The sequence below is a fragment of the Monopterus albus genome, unplaced genomic scaffold, assembly GCF_001952655.1.
Source record: "Monopterus albus unplaced genomic scaffold, M_albus_1.0 scaffold55.1, whole genome shotgun sequence".
Classification (NCBI taxonomy): domain Eukaryota; kingdom Metazoa; phylum Chordata; class Actinopteri; order Synbranchiformes; family Synbranchidae; genus Monopterus; species Monopterus albus.
In genome coordinates this window covers 1,110,478-1,133,445 of record NW_018127935.1, presented here as the reverse complement: position 1 = coordinate 1,133,445, position 22,968 = coordinate 1,110,478, and the positions used below count along the sequence as shown (strand labels likewise).

The following is a 22,968-nucleotide window of genomic DNA, read 5'->3' as shown; positions in this document are numbered from 1 at the left end:
AGGCGGCGGCCGCTCTGGCAGCAGCCATGCCAGGGGCTGGAGGGGCCAAATCTGAAGCCAGAGGCAACGGCCCTCTGCCTGGAGGAGGAGGGCTCATGGAGGAGATGAGTGCCCTGTTAGCAAGGAGGTAGCGACACATCATATATTACTCTTCGATTCAGTACGTCTCAAAATAGGCACTTGAGTCATATGAATGAATTTCAGATCTTGTTTCATATACTACAGAAAAGTGAAACTTGACACAGTTGCCATACAGTAGATTTAGCAAACCCCAATGTTGGTCGCAATGGATTTTGTTGTGCCACCTGAAGAATAAGTTCATGTACTCATCACTCTCACTATTCCTCAGTATTATGAGATGATATGTAGTAAAATCGTAATTTAAATGCACTTTGTTGCTGACAGAGAAGTATCACTGTAAGATCTAGAGAAATCTAAGGAATTTAGGTTTTAAAAATGTGGAGTTCAGGAGGAATTGTGTGGTCTGTGCTTTATGATATTAACATTAAACATGATGATATGTTTTTAAAAATAGCAACTGTTTTTCAGAAATAATTCTGGACTCTGTCTTACAGGAGAAGAATTGCAGAGAAGGGCTCATCACCTGAACCTGACCAGAGATCAGTAAGTACCATTAGATCCTTCTTGTCTGCTGTATTCATGGGGTAGGACTGGATAAGTCTGACTTCTTCCTACTCCATTCAAGCATGTACTAGGTATAAGCAAATTGATATTGGATTAGCATTTGTTGGATATGTGTAAAATTATGTGTGTTGATATATCAACTGTCTTTACATGCTTGAAAGAATAAATCAAATCAAATCAAAACTATTCAAAGAAGGCACAATTTAGATTTAATTTCCTTTAACATTTTAGGTAAATATAGTTGTCACACAGCTAGTCTTCCAGTCCAAGCCCCTTCTGCTCCATAGAACTGTAAGCTTGGATACAGTACACCCACTGGCTCACACACATACATACAAATGGACAGGTACACCCAGTCGTAGACAAACAACGCACAGATGGCACACAACAGGTTTCAAAGATAAAGACTGGGACAGAGGCACCAGTGTTCCCAGGATCCTCAGAGCGGCTCCTCCTCCGCTGGGCCTACTTCACATCCCTCCACCACCTGCACCACTTATCAGCTCCAGCAGCATGTACCTCTCCAAAGCAGGACCTTATGGAGCCACTCAGTTTCACCAGCACTCTCTCAGACACAGATGTAGGCACTTGGCTTTTTTAATTGGAGAATATAATAGCCTATAAAAACTTTGTAGTTTTGGTTTGTTTAGCCAGTACAGATTAAAACCATCTAACATTATCCCTGATCCACAGTGAATTTACCATCTGACAAATGGTGATTTGGTATTATTTAGTAATGCATTTAATTTTCTGTGCACTCCTGAGCTCCTGGGCAGTAATAAGCTTTAGGTTTACAGTGGTTATGCTGTGCTAGCAGGCAGAGAAAAGGAGAGAAGAGCATTGAGGGAAAAGTGGGGAACACATGATTGACTGGCAAAGTCCAGGTCCTAAGCTGCTTATCACTGTGAAGAGAGTCAATTGCAGCGCAATCACTTTTTAATAAACTTGTGAGAGAGCAAGCATTTTGAAAGACATTTAAATGGAAGCCACGTGTGGGCTGAATGCATAGTTAACTTGCTGCAGTAAAAGACTGAAGTGTTTCAATTTGCTTTGGACTTTGCTGTGATTTCTCTAGTTTGTCTAGTAATCATATAACCATATCATTTATTTATGCGCATGCTTACAAAAATCTGCCAGAACATTATGACCACTTGCCTAATACTGTGAACACAGGAGTCGGTGCAGCAATCGGTCGCCACTCGTGTCACTCTGCACCTCACTGTGCATCTTCTGTGAATCAGTTTGCTTCCATAGTTTTACTGTCAGGACGAGCACATGTGTTGAGCAGTCAGTGAAAAACATATGCAAAAGGAGTGAAAACTATGGTCATGAGGGCAAGTTTAGACACATTCAACAGCCTCCCCGCCCTAGGTTGTGATATCACCTTTATAGCTGCTGAATGTTTCTCTTCATAGAGACCAATGTACAGTATTTCTCATTTTCAACAATTTTAATGAAGATTCAAACAAAATGGAAGCTTTTTTTGACAGGATAAATGAAATTTAAAAGTTAAACCTACAGTATGTCAACATCATCAGTGAGCCTTGGGCATCCCATGACCCTGTTGCTGGTTCACTGTTTGTCCTTCCTTAGACACTGTGGGTAGGTACTAACCACTGCAGAGCAGGAATACCCAACAAGACCTGCAGTCTGGGAGATTCTCTGACCCATTCGGTAGCCATCACAGTTTGGCCCTGATCAAAGTCACTCTTGTCCATTTTTCCTGCTTCCATCACATCAACGTTAAGGACTGACTGTTCACTTGCTGCCTAATATACCCCACACAGTGACAGGTGCCAGCGTAATGAGATAATCAATGTTATTCATTTCACCTGTCGGCGGTCATAATTTCATGGCTGATATGCGTTATGCATGTGTGTAGTTTTGTATGTGTGTTGATATTACAAGTAAATGTCTGCTATGTGCACTTGTTTTGAATTAGTTGACACAATAAACTTGTCTGAACAGATTAGAGATGTCACACATCCTAGCACACAGTTTGAGAGAGGCCTGAGAGTTGTTTCTCACTTCACGCAGTTCCCGCTGCATTACTAAAGCAACAGACGGTTTGCAGTAAAACTGCTGGAATGTCCACAGTGAAATTAACATCACATGTCCAGAGTTTGGCAGAAAGATGATGGATCTCCTTGTCAGGAGAAAATGCGCAATGCAGGATTCTGATTTCCATGCAGCTATAAAAGAAAAACAATTTATCAGCTGCTAGTTAATGAGATATACCTAGTAATAACTAATAAAGTCTGTAGTACATAATATAACAACATAAAGACATTTAGTGGTGCTGTTGAGTTGTATAGCATGTTACTGAGATGCCATTTTAAATGTTTTATTCTTAAATAAGTGTGCACTTCTTATAGTCAAGTAATTGGTTTGATTAAAAAAATATAAGTATAATTTTAGTATTGAAACTCAGATATTGAGTATAATAAATTTTCAAGTGATACCCAGTCACACCTGGTAGGCTGCTAAACATATGAGTCACTCACACTGGGGATTTTGTGTGATTTAAATTACCTGCAAATGAATCTTTTCTAGCCCAGTGACTGCACTGGGAGGGAGTTCAGGCCTCATCTCCTCAGGAAACTCTTGTATATGCGAGTTTGCAGTGATCGACTCCCCCCCCCACCTGAGAAAAAGTTTCTCTCAGGCAGGTGGGGAAGAAGTAGCAAATTCCTCCCCTCTGCCTCCAGGGTGGATGTTGTCCTCCCAGCTCCAGCTGTTCTCAGCACCTTTCCATTCCTCCTCCGGACATCACCGGCCTCGGTGCTGGAGCCAGGAGACTGTTGTCAAGGGAGACCAGCAGACATCTACAGCGGTAGCTAGGTTAACTTACACCACAAGTTAATGAAGTGTACATACTACTGAGAGTTACTGGCAGATGTGCACTTGTGTATTCACAAAATCACATAACTACACACAAACAGGCAATAAAAGACACTCTGGTTCATTAAGCAGTGTTTAGGGTCACAGTTAATAATTAACAAAGAAAATATTCTAGAACCCAATTTCCTTGTGCACTGTCTTATTCTCTTTCACACACTCACAAGCTGTAATTTCCTCATTAGCATTACAACACATGCTGGGAACATGTTCAACAGCACCCCCTGGTGTGGAGAAAATGCAGCGCATTTCAGAAGCAGCAGAGAGCAGGCAATAGTCAGATGGGTGCTGATGTGTGTTAGGGAAGGGTAGCAGACAAAGCAGTATTTGTGCTGATCAGTGGAGCTGGCAAATAAATGAAGCTGTTTGTTTGTGTTATCTGTTAGTAGTGTTATTCCCCTCTTGTTTTTTTATGGAGGAGAAAGAAGATGTGAACAAGTGATGAAGGAGACAGAGAAGGAAATGATTGATTTTTAGGTATTTAAGCATCACTTACTTTCACAAAGACAATAGAACAGCCTTATTCAAAGTCTCTGCTTGTTCCAAAGACCAAAGACTGAGTTAAATTTTATTCAAGTTGCAATCGACTGAGTAGGAAGAGTATTAACTTTGCACTTTGGTTAAAGATCTACAAGTTTCACCCACCTAGGATAAGGCTTTAGGTAAAACACCAGTAAAGTCAGTTTGTCATGCTTCAGTGAGTACATTAAAGAGCCTTATGTCAATGTGTCTGCAGTGTGACAGATATGTGTTTAACCTTTATTTTGTGATGTTGCATTGTTAAATTCTCTGCTGTTCAATGGCTGTTTTGCACCACTGCTACTATTCCCAGACACACTAGACCACATGTCTATAACTCGTATGCATTGGCTGCCTGCCTGTCAGGTTGGCCGCCCTGTCTGTTTATAAGGCTTTACCAGAGAAGAAAGTCTGGGCAGCTTTGTATATTTGACCACACACACACACAAAAAGAGACACAGACAGGACGTTGTACATAATTATGCATACACATATGTCATAAATGATAGATGCATTGTAGTCAGTGTGTGTCCCACAGGGCTTTGGGTGTTTGTAAGTCTGAGATGTGACAAATGTGGTGGGCTTAGCTAACAGGGTGGGGACCAGCAGTTATTAACTTTGGGAAATGCCTCATTATGTAAGGCATGAGGTAATAATAGGTGGGAAAGAGAAATACAAGTCAAAGAAGAAAATCTTCGCATGTTCTGAGGAGTCACAAGAGTTGCTTTATAAACTTCAGGAGAGAAACCTGATATCCAAAGTCCCCTTTTTCAAGACACTAATGAGATTTTATTTGTCAATTTTAAATGTATAATTCATGTGTTGTATTTGTTATTGTTGCAGAGTCAGCAGTTGCTTTATTTAATGAGGAGGACAACCAGAGAAGAGATGGTTGGGAAAGGCTGTTATTTGTTTACTGTACTGAAGAGTATGACAGTGCCCGTGTCCTAAATGGCCACCACGGGTATGGGCCTGACAGCAAACACAAGCACTGTGAACTTCACTTATGAATCAGCAGGTCACAGATATAAAAGAAGGAAGAGATTTGAGGAAAAGAAAATCATCTGAAGAAATGACTGCATATATTTAAACTACAGTATAAGAATTTTGGAATTACCTGGAACCTCCGTCTTTCTGTTCTGAAAAAGCTAAATTATAACAGCCAGTTGTTCTTCTCTTATTGTGGCATCCTGACCTGAAACTATAATCAACCTCCTGAATCCAAACGGTCGATTGGAGGGAAGGACTAGGGAGTAAAGTTCCCCCTGTTCACAAAGCCCCTCTAATTGGAGGACTCCTTAGTGGACCATTTTCTTTAGCAGGGAGCCTTGAGCTAAACTAGAAGTGAAATCTCTCTGTTTGTGATAGGTTTGTATTTCACCCTTTCTCTTTGTAAGGAATTATTTTCGAATGACAAATGCTTTTCCCATTGTGAACAAAATTTGAAAGTGTTGACATGCATCAATATTGTATTTTTTTATGACTTGAACATGAAGGGTGAAACAGATACCCAGATAGGAGGTCAGATATTTCCTACATGTGTGTTTATATGTAGATGTCTGTGTTTCTGGTGTGAAAAATGTGGCTGAGCTGTATTGCGGGGTCATTTTCGAGCTCTGGTGTCACTTACCTCTGCAGAAAGAGCGTATGTGTTGGATCAGCAATCAGTGAGAAGTCAGTGTAGAAATCGGTTTCCTTTTTCTGCAGGCTTTGAGCAGGTTGCCTCTACAGATGCTCACACACATCAGCCTTCAACTGGAGCTTGGTGAGGTCAGCGTGCAGTGCTGGCTGTGGGTGGAAAAAAGTAAAAGGCATGGACTCAGGTGGTCTTGGACTGACATGGGAAGAATAACTGATAATGACTGAAAGCAGAAGTTCTTCAGGCACAAGATGCAGAGGAGTGAGAAAATATGCCTATAGGCTTGGATCTTGAATTTTGGAAGTCCTAACATGCTCACAATCACAGTGCTAAGATGTTGTTTAATGTTTATCATGTCCATCTGCTAACACTGCTGAGCTGAACATTAAACTGAATGTGCTATTGAAATAAGGACAGAATCAGTGCTGATAGCCATGGTAGTATGAATGGTGATGCTAATGTTATTTAAATACGACTTTTGTTTAGTTTCATCTTGTTTTGTTTTTGTATACCAGGCTCCATTCCACATGAATGGATCATCAGATATAGGCTACTGATTCTGATTGTTTGACATTGTATAATTACTGTCCGATACTCAACAGTGGACCAGAGCTGATATGTGTTTCAGTATTCATGGCCTCAGGGTATTGCTATGTGAGCCCTGCTTGTGCTGCACACAACAGGGCTTTGTAGCTAAGTGCATAGTTATAGGACAGTAATAGCAGAGGAGAGTGCACAGGGAAACATTCCATAAATAAGTGACAACCAGAAAGTAATAGCAGGATGCCCTGCTCCCCATAAGACCTGGGTGTTCATGGGCAAGTGTTTCATGTTGGCTTTCAACTGAGAGGGCCATCATTTACTCAACACCGGCAGCTGTGAAAGAGAGAGCGGCATTCTTAAGCCACTGGAGCGCAGCACGGTTCACTTGCAGATCCCATGTGACATTCAGAAAGGAGGTCATTTTTGGCCTGGAATGCTGACAGTAAAAGCGAGGCAGGTTGTTCAGACCCCAGGATACAATCGTTGGTTTGGAAGAGTTGCTTTAATCATGAGTTTACCTTGGCAAAGACTGGCATGTTGGTTGTGTCACCGACAGGACGGAGGACTTCATTGGCACTAACTGTTGTCAGTGGGGAAAAATGTCACGGATATTTCTGGACATATACAGTAAGCACATTCAAATTTCAGACCATGATTTCAACTCTTTGATACATCTGTTGATTATATAATATGGAATATTTCGTGTAAATGTTCAACCAAAAGGTGCCATAAGCCTGATGGCACATCACCCTTTAGGTTTGCTATGAAAAATGAAATGGGCACCAAAATAAAACATTTTTGTTGGGTACTTTGGGCTCATTATCTTCTCATATGTTAGTCAATAAAACATAATGTAAGTATGTGAGTGACCATGTTTAGCTGCATGTGCCCCTATAAATACAGGGAGAAGTCTATCATAAGAGGAAGAATGATCACATTCTCCATGCTATAGCTGTCTCGCCATCTGCTCCTATAGCTCATGTAACATGTTCAAGCCTGCCCTCTGTTATGTCTACTCAGAAATAGAAAAGGCAGCTTAAGAAAAAAAAATCTGCTCAGAAAAAAATTAACTACAGCTTTTCTTCACAACATCAGGCCCTGGAATTTAATGAAATAACTGTATAGACTGCCAACAGCATAAAGTTAACTCAATTCCACGGTATAATTAAATGACATGATCCTTGCCTATTGACCTGTTCACTGTCTGCTAAATGCCTAAGCATGTGAGTGGGAGAAAGCAAACAGAAAGCCAGACCACTTTTTCACTGGCACTGATCCCCTCACGTTTTCCTGAGGGGATATATGAAACCAGCAAACATTTGCTGAACAGAAACACACACAAAGACACATGGTGCTTCCTAAGAGGTTCCTCACAGGAAACAATACTGCCTGCAGGAGTGATAGCCGTCACGTTGGCCAGAGAACTCAAGTAGGTTATGACACATGGATGTATGCTGGTGTCTGGTGGACCCCTCAACAGGGCCAGAGAGTTAGACAAACTTCTGATAAAGAGCAGACTGGGCGTATTTGTTTGTGCATGTGTGTGGGTCAGGACGTTTGACACCTGTTAGTTTCAGGATCCAGTTTTAGGAAGAGAGAAAATGTCTTGTCGGTATCTTCTTTTAAAAGCCATTTACATTCAGTCTACAGCCTGTCCATAGCAGTAGAAGAGCTTGTAGCCTGAGGGTGAGGGGCTAGTCGCTCTGTGTCCTGGAATGCAGTTGACTTTCTAAATCCCCCTCAGTCTATCCTGGGGCTGTGGGGCAGGGCCTATCTCAAGCCCCCTTTTCCACACAAGCTACGTCTGGAATCTCTAAGCAAGCAGTTAGCTGATTCTCACAGCCTCACTCTTTCACTGTCAGTGTGTGTGTTGATTCCAAAGCGCAATGGAAGAAGAAATTGCAGATGAAGACAAAGATTGTTCACTTGAGGAAGGTAATGAGCTTTCTGACATGCCACATGTGAGTGAACTTGGATCCTTTGGAGGTTTTTGTTTACTCAGTCTGCTGAGTGTAATTTGGTTAGCAGTGGGGAAACTGTTTTTGTGAGTTAAAAATAGGATTGGAAGTACACGAGACATGCTGTGTTTCTGAACTTGAGCAGGGTGGGAGTCTGGGTTAATGGTGCTGGTGACAAAGCTTGATTATGATGTACCGCCTTCTAAATAAATTATGCCTGCTTTTTTAATTTACTGATAAAAACAGTTTTGCATTTTCCTCAAAAGACCTGGAGGCGACAATGAAAGGATCAGAAACTGTAAATGGCTAGAGACAAATTTAGTTGATGGAAATTTCTTGGCACAGGAAACAAAACATAATTTCAGTCATTACAACTACAAAACACATGTATTTCCTGTCTTAAGTTGTTGTCCCTGTTTCAGTCCTAAAACTCCTTTTTCATGTGTGGCTCACAGCATGCTGTCAGGGAAAAAAAGCCATAATAAAACAGTCACAAAACAGTGACTAATCACTTGACTGTTGAGGTGCTGTACTCCAAAAGAGGTCCTTAATTTTACACAATTACCCTTTGAAAGGTGCACATTATTGCTCTGCCCATGTGTCTCAGAGACAAGGCAGCCTATCAGCTTGCTTTATTGTTCCCTCTGTTTTCACCCTCAGACAGGCCTCCTTCTTTGCCACTATTCATATTCTGTCATTTATTTTATTTTCACCTCTCTTCTGTTCTGTTCTCACACAGAAGCTCATGGGATCTCTTTCAGACTGTGATTCAGGACGGGATAACAGAGTAATGGAATTTACTCGAGCTCCATTCTGCTCTAAAATCCAACTGTACCACTGTTTTTTGTTTGTTTTTATATTGGATTTAGAAAAAAAAACTGGTGACAGAGTTAGTGTCTTGGGTTTCTTATAAAGTGTATTTATGATTGTCACCATGATGTTGCTGTAATGCTGCAAGCACACAACAACTGTACACCTGACATTTATGGTATTCAGGGGAAGCTGAGATCTGTCGCTCAGTCATGAGAAACAGGGAATGACATTTTGGACTCAATGCATTTAGGAGATTTTGCTCAATCTCAGCTGTCAGTTCAGTTTTATCATCACTCATATTTTGTCCTGTAGCATTAAATAGTGGTTTATTGCCTAAATATAAAACAGCATGAATCTATAATGAACTAAGTTGAATGAATATCATAAAATTTCAGTATTTCTGCAGAAAATATTCAAGACAAGTATCTTTTGCATCTTTTGGAGTCTGTTTTTCTTGTCTCTTTTTTTCTCAAGTGCAGTGTGTACCAGTAATTTGCCCAGCCATGCCCTCTTCATTACCTGTTTACCTACCTGTCAAAACATCTGCACAGCACATGTCCTCACCCCTTCTCTTTGTGTCCCATCTGTCCCCTCAGAACAAACCAAAAGCAACCTGAAGGTAACCTCCTCACAGGACGCCGAGCACATAGGCCGCAAACAGGCATCCCCAAATGGGACACCCCCTTCTAGAGACACCAAAGGCAACCGAACCGTCCCTCGAAGGCACACGTTAGGTGGAGCCCGCGGTTCTCGAGAGATCCTGGCTATGCAGCCGTCAGACATGGACAAGAAGAGGGAGGCCTTCCTGGAGCACCTGAAGCAAAAATACCCCCACCACGCTTCCGCGATCATGGGCCACCAGGAACGACTGCGAGAGCAGGTCAGTAGCCTGAATATGTGGGTGGATGATATGGCTTCTGCTGTTGTCTTATTTAAGATATTTCAGTAAAGTGAAGCAAAAATCAGTATATTACCAATGGATCAAATGTGTGTGTGATAAATGTGTGATATAAAAGAGGTTGCTTACTGTATAACTTACGGTGGATTGTCACTCAACTCTATCCTCAGCTTTAAAGTCTGAGTTTAAGGTCAGAATTCTGAGGAAAAAATGAAGAACTCAAATTATTTATCGAAGCTGTAATCCTCTTCCATAGCAGACAGGTGTTTTCAAAAAGAAACAAGCTAAAATAAAAATAAAAAAATTTAATTAAGGCCAGGAACAATTGGCTGAGGTAACTTTGCAACCGCAAAATTATTTCCTCCCTTTTGTCGCTGCAGGTTAAATGTGAAGTCTAAAGCTGCCTGTCATGTTTCCCTCCCACAGCTGCTGTGAAACAGTGAGGTGGTGTTTTTGTGAAGCAGGTGAAAACATGTAATCCACAAACAGTGTGAATCATCTATACACTTTAAAATCTGTTTTGATCAGCATACAGTAAACAGGCTTGCAAACAGCTTAAGACCGGTTGGTGTATTGCAGACACCCGTATGATGTATGAAGTATACGTTTCTCTGTGTTATAATGTCCTTGTGTCTCAGTTTTTGTTTTTAATGAAGCCAGCTGAAGGGGGAGGGTGAACCAGAGGGAGTGTCGCTGTGCACATTTAGCTCACCTGGTCTTTGTCTGTTTGTTTGCTCCTGGTCAGAGGACACAAAAGAGACAGGCAAACTGGCTTTGTAACCAAAACAGCAGAGGTTATGGTGAGACTGGCGCTGAGCCACAGGGCAGCTCCAGGCAATGGTACATGGCATTGTGCAAGAGGGATTGTGCCTGTGTGCTGTTTTCAGACCAGCCCACACAGCCTGCCCACATGCAAAGTAAATTTATTTCCACTGCGCTTCATGATGAACTCTGTGAATTTGCATAAGCAGACCTAATGGCAGTCAGCAGTGCTGTTAAACTGGTCAGTGTGCTTTTTTGTTTACGTTTTGTCTCATACATGAAGTCAACCACTGATTCCCACCCATGTATGAAAATTTCGCTTATATTTCTGTTGTTATCCGCGCACAGGGAATAGTTGGAAAGAGTTTGTTGTGAAGTTTAGGTAGTCAGACAGGTAGGTTCAGCTCGGGACTGGGGTGGAGTCAGAGTTGCCATAGTGACTATGATGTCACCACTGGAGGGGCTCAGTTTACGCGTAGGTGCCTGGTTGAGCGAACTGGCTGAGAGCTGTGTGAGAGCTGGCGCATGGCTCTGCAGAACAGGCGATGGACCTGATGATCGTCTGGATACATGGCTCTCTGTGCGCAGATGAATAAAAGTAAACTTTTTAACAGACAGGAACAAACTCACATCGTCAGCTACAGCCCGGTCAGAGGAATTAAAGGTAGGATATACTGGAACATTTACGACCATATTGCTGTAGGCTGTCATTACATTATTTAAAACAGCACTGGGAGTGCCACTGTTTTATTGTATTGATTGTTATTGCGCTGTGGAGCACAATGACGTCGAGGCGTTTGTGCACTGCAGCCGACACAGTGCACATGACTCAGATAGATTGTTCAAACTTCTAAGAAGCGAATGCAAAACTTGGCGCCCGAGTTTTAGCAGGAAGAAAATGTAGCTGATTTCTACATTTCAGTTCAGTTAAGCAGCCGTAAATGCAAAGCATGTTATGTATTTTGAAGGGAATTTAACAACATTTGATATCTCACATAATAGTGATAGCGGTAGATGTTATATAATAAATAATAAATGATTGTTAAGCGCATGCTGTTAATATTGTGTTGCTGCATGTTTTTGCAGTGGCATAATATTAAAATTAATTCATTAATTAAAGATTCGTAGTTACTTTTGCAATCTATATCTCACCTGCCATAGTTTCACTTGTAGCTTGGCTCATGTTTGTTTGCCTACTTTATATGTAGCATTCACACCCTCTATAATTATGGCATGTAATTAAATGTGAAGATTTCTATGGTCTAATTTCAGTTGATTTAAGAGATGGACTTGTTTTTGTGGCTAGATTGGCTGTAATGTGTCAAGTATGTGGTCTGTTATTGCATATTTTTTGTGCATTCACAAGACCAGCTCCATGCTGGTTGTACATGTAGTGTCATGGGGTTGTAATACCTTGTTGGGAGAAGATAATTAGCTTGTCTGTGAAAATATGTTTGTCATTTCAGCATAATAGAGAATTGCAGGGCGTTCCTTACTGGTAATTACTGTTAACATATGATGTGCTATTCCAGTTTGTGTATATATAAAAACCTTTAAAAGTTCTTCCATCAGATATTGAATCACTGGATTGAGACAGTTTGACTGTCAGTTTATGAGACATGACACTTAAATTGATTTTGGAATGAAAGGCCTCTTATGTTATGTAGATGTGTGGGATGAGATCTGATTGATGGTGGTGATTCATCACATGCTGTCAGAAAACAGACATGGCTGGTACATGAATTTCTGGCAAATCAATGAAAAATGTCGAGGATTGCAATATAAACAGCTGAAAATTAAAACAAGAAAACAAAATTGTGTTTGCCACTTGGTGTCCTGGAGATGTACAATTATACTAATTTGAGGGAAAACAGCAAATTAACATGTTACCTGCACAACAGTGCTGTTAAATCTGTGATAAATAGTGTGGGAGAAAGGGAAAATTGCTGCCATTCTCACGCAGATGTAAACGTGCCAACCATACAGGAAAGGTAACATTTATGGCAAGAGTGCATGCCTCAGAGTGATTAAAAAAACATCTGTAGTTACAAAGGCAGAGATGTATCAAGGTCAGGCAGAGGTTGGAAAGATGATATTGCTTTAGACTGAAGCATGGATGACCTGTTTCCACCCAGCTTGACCATGCAAACACTCACAGACACAGACACACACTGGGTGACTTATTCTTTTAATGGAGTAACCCTCAGCTCTCTCCCTCACTCTTGGTGATCCTTAAACCCACAACAAAAGCGAGCACTTTAATTTCCTCCTAACCTCATCAGGCCAGCTAAGACCCCGGTCCCATCCAAGGGAGATGAGATAACATCCCATTGGCCTAACTGACGACACCCATTCTCTCACTGCTTTTTCTCTCTGCCCAGGGGCTTTGACAAGCACGAACTGAACTGCTTGAGCGATCACAAACACACATACACACTCAACAAGTTATCTCCTTCCGCCTGTGTGTCAGTGTCTGTGTGATGGACTGTGTGCTGCTGGGCCCAGAGTTTCTCTGCAGGTTTGAGCAGCCATGTTTGGTTGAGTATTTGTGGCTGTGGACACCAGACAGACAGTCAGGACAATACGCTGCCTGATGAAAGCACAGATCATGATAACAGTATGAGGGTCAACACAGGTAAACTGTTTTTATCGGTGCACTTTTTTTTGATAGGTGCTTATAGTTCTCTACAGTATCTGCTTTAGTGTGTAAGTGTGCTGTGTATGTATAATTACCGGAGCCTTACTCAAGCCTCAAGACTCGCTGTCATACTGTGATGCTGTTTACCTGGGATCTCACTAGACATATTAACGATCTTATTAAGTTTGTTTTTATTAATTACAGAAATTGAGAAATACTGAGCAGTAAAACAAAAAGTTAGAATATTCTCCACAAATAAATGTTATAAAAGGACCAGCAAATGTTTATTCACATCAAACTGCCAAAGCCTTCATATAAAATATAATCACTGTAGCCCCTTCCTATAAATCACATCTGTAGTTGAGTACCATTGATAGTTTTACATCAATAACTGTCCCAAGATATTTGTATTCATGTACAACTTCAGTACAGTCCGCATTAACATCTATTTGTTGGTGTCCTACTCTTCTTGTTCTAAAGTCATTTATTTGGTTTTCTTAGTATTTAGCTGAAGAGAACTGGCCTGACACCAGTCAATAGACATATCCACGCTTCCACAATACTTAATATCATCTTCAGCTGTTAGTTCAACAATATCAGTGTCATCAGTGAATTTAACATTAAAACACCTGGTGAGGTCCCTTATATTCAGTATCAATCCAAACTGGTCAAAACAAAGCACAGTCCCAATGAAGCAGTTAAGTGGAATGGCACTAAATAGTATTGTATGAGTTAAGTTATGTTGTCCACCTCTGTGTAACATTTTGCATACAGGTAGGCAGAACATTACCAGTCTCCCGCAGACTTCTCTCTGTGGGCTCCTGGTCCTGCTACACTTTTGCTTCTCAGAACCAAAGTCGTCTAGGTAACACTGGCTCAAAACGTTCATGCATCAACTCCCTGCAAGAGATCTGCCCATGATCAGAGAAAATGAGAATAGGCAGGGAGTCTGTGGGGAGTATTGTTTGTGCTATTAACTAAACTGCACAGAGAAAAGGATAATTCATCGTTCTCTACTGCTGCCATAATATTGCTACAATTATTAGGGCATCAGAAGAGCAGAGCAGAGATGAAGCAGCAAGCATGCATGCAGATATTGCATACTAAAATATTTATAAACCAAAAGTGTATTTTCACAAAACACCTCTTTGATGGTGCCTGAATAGCACCTAGTGTGTCTGGAATCACACAATCAGGCAGTGTGCAGCAAAACATCTGTTCTGAATCTTCAGGCCCCCTCCACTGAACATCAGCAGCAGTAACTAGGCTCTTTTTAATAGCGTCTGTCACCTCTGCATGAGGTGGCACTTTGAGTGCTACATTAACTAACACAAACTAGAACCTCAAGGTTAATGACAGGCATGTGTTGACCTGCCAGATAACAGGGGTTATGTGGCAGAGGGGCTACGTTTTAGAGGTGCTGCACCCTAAATGAGAGGACAAGTGGTCTGTGACGTCGAGGCTGTGTCCAGACTCGAGTTTCTTTTTTGGGGACTAAGTCAGTCTGACATAAGGGCCTGATAGACCAGCCTCTAATCACTGCTGATAATGAGTCAAGCCAGGCAGAATTTTACACACCGTCTCCAACACAATGCCTCTGTGTTAATCAGACCAGCTAATCAGGTCTGAGCTCTTGCACGATTCAGCAGCAAAACAGAGCCGATTAGCCTGGGCTTAAGCTAACAACAGCAGTCAGATTTATCTTCAGTTTTACCATATTGTTGCTCCCGTGGCACAGCAGGCAAGCAGTTGTTTTTTGACATAATTGCAAAGAATGGAGATGAGGTGTCTGGGACCTTGTTAACCTTATGCCCTTATGTTCGTTAGTGTACAGTCAACACAGCAGCTGCAGCCTGAGGAGCTTTATCTATTTGTTGTCTCTCAAAACTTTTGATCTAAACTTAAAGAAGCAGAGAAGGCAAAAGAGAACAAGTAATTAAAGTTTTCAACAGGGGACTAATTAATCAAAATTGTGTAGTCACCTATAATATAATGCTCACTGTTTAATTAATTTCCCATCTGTAGTCCTTGTCTTGTCATGACTTGTAATGTGTTTTCTGGTTAATACAGCTCAAACACTATAAGTGTTTGTCTGTTGGCTGTTGTTGCTAATGCAGAGTTGTGGTGCTTCATCAGTGTGATGTACAGCAGTTGTGGAAAATCCCAGCAGTTTCAACCTATTAATATTCTGGACAAAAATGTTGCATATTTTAAACAAGACAACAAATAACATGAGAGATTAGCTCCGCTGTCAATTTCTGAATAGCTTGCCACATGTCTCCTCTCCTATGTATTTGTGGTGCTGATGTTAAAAGTGCTGTCTTCATTCTGGAATCATGACAGCCACGTGCAAGCTTCAAAACTTTCACTTTGATTACCATTATTAGCACAGCTATTAATATATTGCCACTGTTTTATGACTCCAGAATCAAATGGAAATCAAGCGAAGGTGGTGTTTCCCCATGTTTTCTAAATTCATACCGTTGCTTTGCAAGTCTTTGCATGCAGCCTGACATCTGGATTGCACCTCGGGCCAAAGATATGAACCCAACTTCAAAAGGCAAATCAAAGACAGAGACACACCAGGATGATTTCACCACTGACAGGACCAGCTCCAAGCATCTGGCTTAAACCTTATTTTGATCTCCTGCTCTTTATTACCAGTCAGCCCTTCTCAGTAGGGGATAAAGGGGTGGAGCGTGGGTGTGGGATAAAGAAAAGCATGGCAGCAACTTGGCATGAAGAATTTCCCAAATATTTAAACTACTGTATATTTTGAAGCACGAAAGCAAGATTGCTGGCTTTACTGCTCCTAAACAAGATGACATATATGACAGGGAACACCTGGAGTAAGTGTATAGTGGAAAGCTACATTTCAGGCATTAGCTGTTAATATAATCAGTAATCAGTCTGACTGTTTGAAAGAAGTGGAGCATGTGCTGCAGTTTAACAACCTCCTCCTCGATAATACCTCAACTGTAGCTCATGTTTTACATATACACATATCCCCAGCTCAGCTCTCACTATGTTATGTTTAGTTTGATGTTTAACACTTTGCAGTTGGTGTTAACATAGTGGCTAACAAAACAAGTCATGAGTCCAGTGCAGGGAAAGCATGGTGATTTAGCATCAGTGAGTGTTGTTGTTGATCGACAGTGAGAGTTTCATGATTTATCACATATGACTGAGTCATCCAGAGTTGTGTGTGTGTGTGTGTGTGTGTGTGTGTGTGTATTTATGTACGTGAACAATGTTTCTTATTGTGTCTCCCAGAGGCCAAACAAGACACCTAGCTGAGAAGTGGATTATGAGGATTATGGTACTACCTGTTTCCCAGAAGAAAAAAAAACTGGACAGTAAAAAGAAAGAATGACAGAGAAGCACAGAGAATAGCCACAGTTTAACTTTCAGGTAACAAAATAAGCAGTAGCTGGCTGTTTACATGGCTGTGGTGCATAGTGGTTGATGTCAGGAGATGCTAAACCACTGGATATGCTCTCTCAAGCATAATGAAAACTTCAGTTTATTCCTGATTATCTGGCTCTTTCTTCTCCACCCACACAGACACAGAGAAATTCTCCTCCAGGACTGTGGGTATATAATAAATCTTAAACTAAGCAAAGGAACGTATGTGGTCCTCTGTGACTTGTTAATTAGGCATGAAAAGCAAAGCTATTGTCAGGACTGGTTTTATGGGACAAAATGAAACTTGACACTTGAAATACTGTGTCAGTGTAAAAGAAAAAAGGATAATTAGGTGTGACCTTATATGTGTGCAGCATCACGTAGGAGTTTTCAGGCTCCTCTGACGACCACTACACCCATTCACCCATTCTCACATATGCACCCAGAGACATGGAAGCTTCTTCACTTCAGCACGGGAAAGACGTTCTCTGAAGACAGACCAGGTTCATGTGAGGACATGTCAAATGAATGGGCTATCTGATATGTGAGCGTGGCTTTGTCCACTTTGTGTTCCTGAGTGTGTGTGCGTGTCAACCTTATTGTTGGGACATGAATCTGTTTGCGCACTCACACTTTAGAAAGCCCCTATCCTTGTGGGGACAAAAAGTCCCCAAAATGTAAATCATTAAATTTTAGGGTGAGGTTAGGCAAGTAGCGGTGATGGTTAAGGCTAGGGCAAGAATCCTCTATAAGAATAAGCAAAAAAGAGGAAGTGAGGATATGGACAGTTGTACAGATAAAGTGCTACCATAGATGAAATAAAAGTGGAGGAAGAGACCTTTCCCTTAGATCAAGGAGGATCAAGCTTCACATGGAAGTCACTGCTGGAAGGAGTTTTCACTGGTCTAATATGGCAAATATACCATATTAAAGATCATTTAGAACATGACCAAATGTTTTTAATTTAGACTAAGCTCCCACCGGCTCAGGAATCTAATGGTAAGGGAATGTCGACTTCTGCTTTTACCTCACTCATTCAGAGGAGGAGGCTATGTCTGCTGCTGATAACCCTGACTAACTCATGTATGCGTGAGTGGTTGAAACTGATTGGATGGTGCGTTGAAAATGTCACAAGAAGCGATAGTCATCTTACCTCCTTTCTGCACCGGGTCAGCAGACACAGTATTGTCTCTGCTATGATTGTGCTCTTCCTTTGCACTCTGAATGACAGATCTACTTGATTTGTATTTTACTTGCCAATGTAACAGTAATGTTTTATTAATGACAGTGTAACAATTCTGGCTTTTGTTTTGCCTATACATTTCTGGTATAAGTCTTGTCGTTAGCGGTTCTTGAACTGCCACAGCTTGTGCATACAGCTTCCCAGTCGATGTCAGCTTTGACTGTGGATACTGTAAAGTCAACTTTTTTTAACACACAAATTAACAAGTCAGTCCATCTCTAAAAGGGCATCAGGGGATTTGGATGAAGGGATTAGAGGAGGAATGCATCAGAGGAGGGAGTGGAATGTGGTAGCAGTGAATGGGAATAAATGACTATGGAATTTTGGTATAATGTCATTAAGGCTAGGGGAGACAAAGGGTCACCGTCTGTCCATTAGCAGCTGTGGTACATAGGCATTTCTTAATGAACTCTTGCACTTTTTTCTTCTTTATTCTAAAAGCATTTTACTTAACTCTCACAACATTAACTTCACCAGAATGAGACAAGTTAAGGTTGACAGTCTACAGAGTATTATGTCTAATGTATGTGTTTGCCATACAGATCGGGCCAGGTAATTACAGTTAGCTCACCTCCTAGAGCACGGGGGCAAATTAGCATCTTAAGTGGAAAGCTGTGCTCACAGTGCTGGAGTTTATGTTGCTTCCACCTCCAGACATTTCACGTCTGGAAAGACAATATAGGATGAGTGAATGGAACTTGTTTCTCTGCTTATCTGTGTGTATTCACTCTGTTTATTTACATAATAGATGGTGCATGAATGTATGATATTGTAGTCAAACCTTAATAGTTGTAGATAAATGCAGGGACATATTATAAAGGCTGTTTTTAGCTATTGGCCTGGCTTTGGGTGTATTGTTTGTCACAGGTATTCAAAACTATGCTGTGCAAAGGTGAAAAAAGAATGACATGATGAGAATGTTTTTTTTTTATTAAGGTGAAATCAGGCTATTTTATAATAACGCTATTATATAACTTTGTACATTATATAAGAAGGCGGGCTTTATGTAGGCTCGCAGCAGGTGTGGTACATGGTACTGTGGCAGCTTTTGAAGCTATATCTGTGCTTACATCTTCATGAGTGACACAGCAGGCTCCTGACGGGAGCCGCCATTATACTTAACAGTCGTAATTTACTTTAATCGCGCCATCTCGGCTCCACATGTCAGCCTGTCTGTTACGAGCTAAAACAGAGGCCGCATGCTATAATCTGCTCTGCTTTGTGACATCATGCAACATGGTACCGTACCTCCAATTTGAAAATGGTTCTGCAATATTGAAGACAGGTGACAGGTAAGCAATGAAAAGTACTCACAGTGTGTATGAAGTGCAGTAAGAAGTGAAATTTTGGCATTTTAAGAGAGAACAACATTGTGATTATCACATATAACTGCACTGAACTTTAACATTTGTATATTAGATTTTGGGAATGCAGACACACAGACATGAGTTTTTCTTTCTGATGACATCATACAGTGCTTGTATAATTTGTCAGGCCATTGTTGCATAAATGTTTTCAGGATGTCCTGGGTTCGGGTCAGATTTTCTGGAACAATGGCCTGACTCACACATGCATGCACTCTGTCTCTCTCAGTATCCTTCTTTGTCGCTTGTTTAAAAACACAGCACACATTAGAAATTCTTTCATTTGATATCTGTTTTCTCTGTAAGCCTAATCATCTCTGTTTGCTCAATATTGTCCACATTACACTTGAAATCCATTTAATATGAATCTCCTATAACTGTTATTCAAGATTAAATCAGCGCCTGATGACTTGAGGAGACGGTTTGCGGAAACAATGCAATTTGCGTTGTAAGCTGCACAACATGAGCTTTTAGATGAGGCACAATTCTCTGAGTTACTCTTAAACCTGCACTTACACACACTGGCATCTTTGTATTTGGCACAAGTCATCCAACCCACTGACACTGACTGTAGCATGTCGTAGACAACCCACCTTCATCGTAGGAGATATTTTTTTGATTTCTTTGACACTTTCAAGATTTGTTTTCTAGACATGATCATTCCCAATGGGCTCTTTCCATGACTTTCTGATTTGTCACATTTCTGTGCATAAGCTAATATCAGAGGCTCAGTTCACAGTCATCATAGCTGTCAGAATAAATTTGGAATCACTGCTGAAAATGCAGAGTTACAGTGTGTATGGTTTTCACTAAAGCAGGGGAATGCACTAATGTGAAATGTACTGTAGGTGAGAGGGGAGTGGAGCAGGTTCTACCATGCTAATCAGCGGCCTGTGGTTTTCAAGTGGTTAGCTTGGAGAGGAAGTGGCTTTTGGTATGAGGCTTTTTGGCATTATCATATGTAGCTGCTGTCAGAATGATGATTTCTGTGTGCATGCATGAGTAAGAGGGAGGGCAAGAGATAGAGGAGTTCATATTGTTGACCTTTGAAGGGGACACATCGTTTGTCAGATCTGGACAGAGTGGTTTAACTCAGTGGCAGTACCTCTTTCCACAGGTCTCGTGCAATTTCTGTCCACTTTTATATGCGACTGCTTCCAGGTTATCAGCTGTGGATTTTTCTCCAGTTACCATGTTAGGTATTTTTTAGTCAGATAGGTATTGGTTAGGTACTTGTTGTATTAGAAATGTTTAGTGGAGACAGGATGTCTACTTAGACTGTTTAAACGCTTAGTCATTGTCATGAGATTTTAGCAGGGTGTACATGGGTAAGGATAACTAGATAGAAAAGTTTGATTGTCAGCAGGCAGGAGGATTATTAGTATTATTATGATATGTTTAGCCGTAATCTTAATCATAATATCTTCCTAGGCTTAATGTCCGGACATGTCCCTGAATGTCCTGTATGTTCTTAGATACACACCACTTAATCAACACTCACGCACATAGATTTTCTCCATGTTTTGACTACTGCTACGATCAGCTGTAAAGCTGGCATATCAGGTGACGCCACGGTTTGACGTGCCTGTGTAGAATGGGGTTAGCCCAAACCAGGTATAATGTGCAGGCCTGTTGGGTTCGGGGTCTTACATTCTTCATCTGCCTGCGCGCAGTATTGGAGGTGCAAGATACCTGAGTGTGTAATGTTAATTTTACCTGTGATCCTTTGAATAAACCAGCATGATTTTTAAGATACTTGGACCGTCTTGTCTCTCTGAGTTCCTGGTATAGAAGAACCGGAAGAAAGGGAATTAAAATATAATCCTTTCAACCACATTGTGTGTGTTGCAGTGTTTCCCTGAATTTTGACAGAGGTGGAAAGTAACAGTTTATTTAGCATCTTCTTCTTGTGATCACCTTGCAATTACATTTTAGCAAACATTTTACCAGTTTTATAATATAACCTGCAGCATAAAGGACTGCCAGAACTGGAAGAAACCCCTCTTCTTCTACACCAGTCTGACAGACATCCATTGCTTTTTTCATAGTGGCCTATTTAGTAGCCTGCGCTTAACTAGCACCTGGTGCATGCCTCTCAGTATTTGAAACATCACAAGTTTGCAGTCACCTCAACTCCATTTGGATTCTTAGATGATTCCCGGTTCCCTTATTTTATTGTTCTTTGGTCCTCGATCCTTGCTCAACTCAGTCGGTCATGAGGATGTTCAAAAGCTCTTATGTCTGCTCTAAGGAGCGAGGAGGCTGCCTGGAGGAGCCTTGGGTACATCTCCCATCTCTTATCAGATTGTTCCTATGGTCCTTGGTCGACGAGAATGACCTTTGAGTCAACTGAGAACCGAGGACACTCAAAGTCTGTTATATCAACTCAGCTGAGATTCACCTTGTGTGAAGTATGACTGAACCAGTTTCTTTTCCACCTCCTTACAAAACACACTGATAATCAATTAATCAACATATTTAGAAAAACCACAAGAACATAAAAGCAAGTGATAAAAAAATTGTTAAAGTTTTATGTAACACAAAATCATGAGGTTTGGCTTTTCCTGCTTTGTTGTTCCTCAGCAGCCTTCCTGCTGTCATGATCTATAGTTTTAGTAGCTCAACATGACTCACAAGCTATCTGTCCATTAAACGTGAAGCTGGAGCCATGAGATAGTTAGCTTAGCATGACATAAAGAGCTGAAGCAGGGGGAATCGGCCAGCCTGGCTCTGTCTGTATGAGAATGGTAGCCACCTTCTCAGCTAACAGCGGGCAAGGCTGTGGATTCTTCATGTCCTAAACTTGTTTAAATGACAAAGTTTGAATGTAGGTTCTTCCCCACTTTATATGTGAGGAAATAATGGTTTACACTCTGACATAATTGCTATGTGCAGGTGATGGAGTAAGCTAAAATGACTCAACATTCCCAAGGGTGACACAGTAGATCGAGAGCTGTTCGGACCCACCATCACTGAATACACTCATACATCATTCATTGTTCAGATTAGATTTCAGGTGACATGTCAAGTCCATGTGTCTTCTCTGTTATCATCATCAAGTGTGAGCGGTATAAACGCACATGTTTATTCATGCATGTATTTTTAAACCCCGGCTGCTGCAGCCTATTTTAATGGAATTACAAGAGTTGAGTGACGACTCAGCAGGTTTGCCTGCTGTGTCAGGTTGCTGCAAAGGTGCATTGCATAAATGCTTGCACACCTTGACATAGTAAATTACACATGGGGAGGAGAACAACAATGATAATATTAACTCTATTATAAGAAAGACGTCTCATTACTTTAATGATGCTAATTAATGTAATTGTAGAAATTAAGTGATTGGGTTTTTATGATTTGCATGTCAGCACTTATTAAATTTGAGTAAGCTTATAAAAAGTTGTAAGTAGTTTTAAAGTAAATCCTGTAAATCCTGTTAAATTGTTTTACATTTGCATCTACTGTACATTCTTCTCTTAGCTTCTTTCTTTTCTTCTGTCTTTTGTTGACACTGATGCGTTTCCATGGTTCCTCTGTTTTGTTTGATGACCCTTTCTCTTTCCATCTCACCTCCCCACTGGTATTGCTTAGCCATTTGCTTTTTGTTTTCTCCCTCTCTCCTCAGTCTTTACAGGACATGCTCTCC

General features: G+C 40.9%; 1 protein-coding gene across 15 annotated transcripts in view; it reads left to right on the top strand.

Moving 5' to 3' along the window:
* kiaa1217 (KIAA1217 ortholog) overlaps positions 1–22,968 on the top strand; it is a 99,025-nt gene that overhangs the window by 48,129 nt on the left and 27,928 nt on the right. For 13 of the 15 annotated variants that reach the window (XM_020602220.1, XM_020602222.1, XM_020602217.1 and 10 more), the window contains exon 2: positions 9,612–9,895. In XM_020602220.1, coding sequence (XP_020457876.1) covers positions 9,612–9,895 — 284 coding nt within the window. Of the gene's footprint in view, positions 1–8,124; positions 8,180–9,611; positions 9,896–11,134; positions 11,340–22,968 lie in introns of those variants that run through there. The other 2 variants (XM_020602221.1, XM_020602223.1) reach the window with 2 other exon arrangements.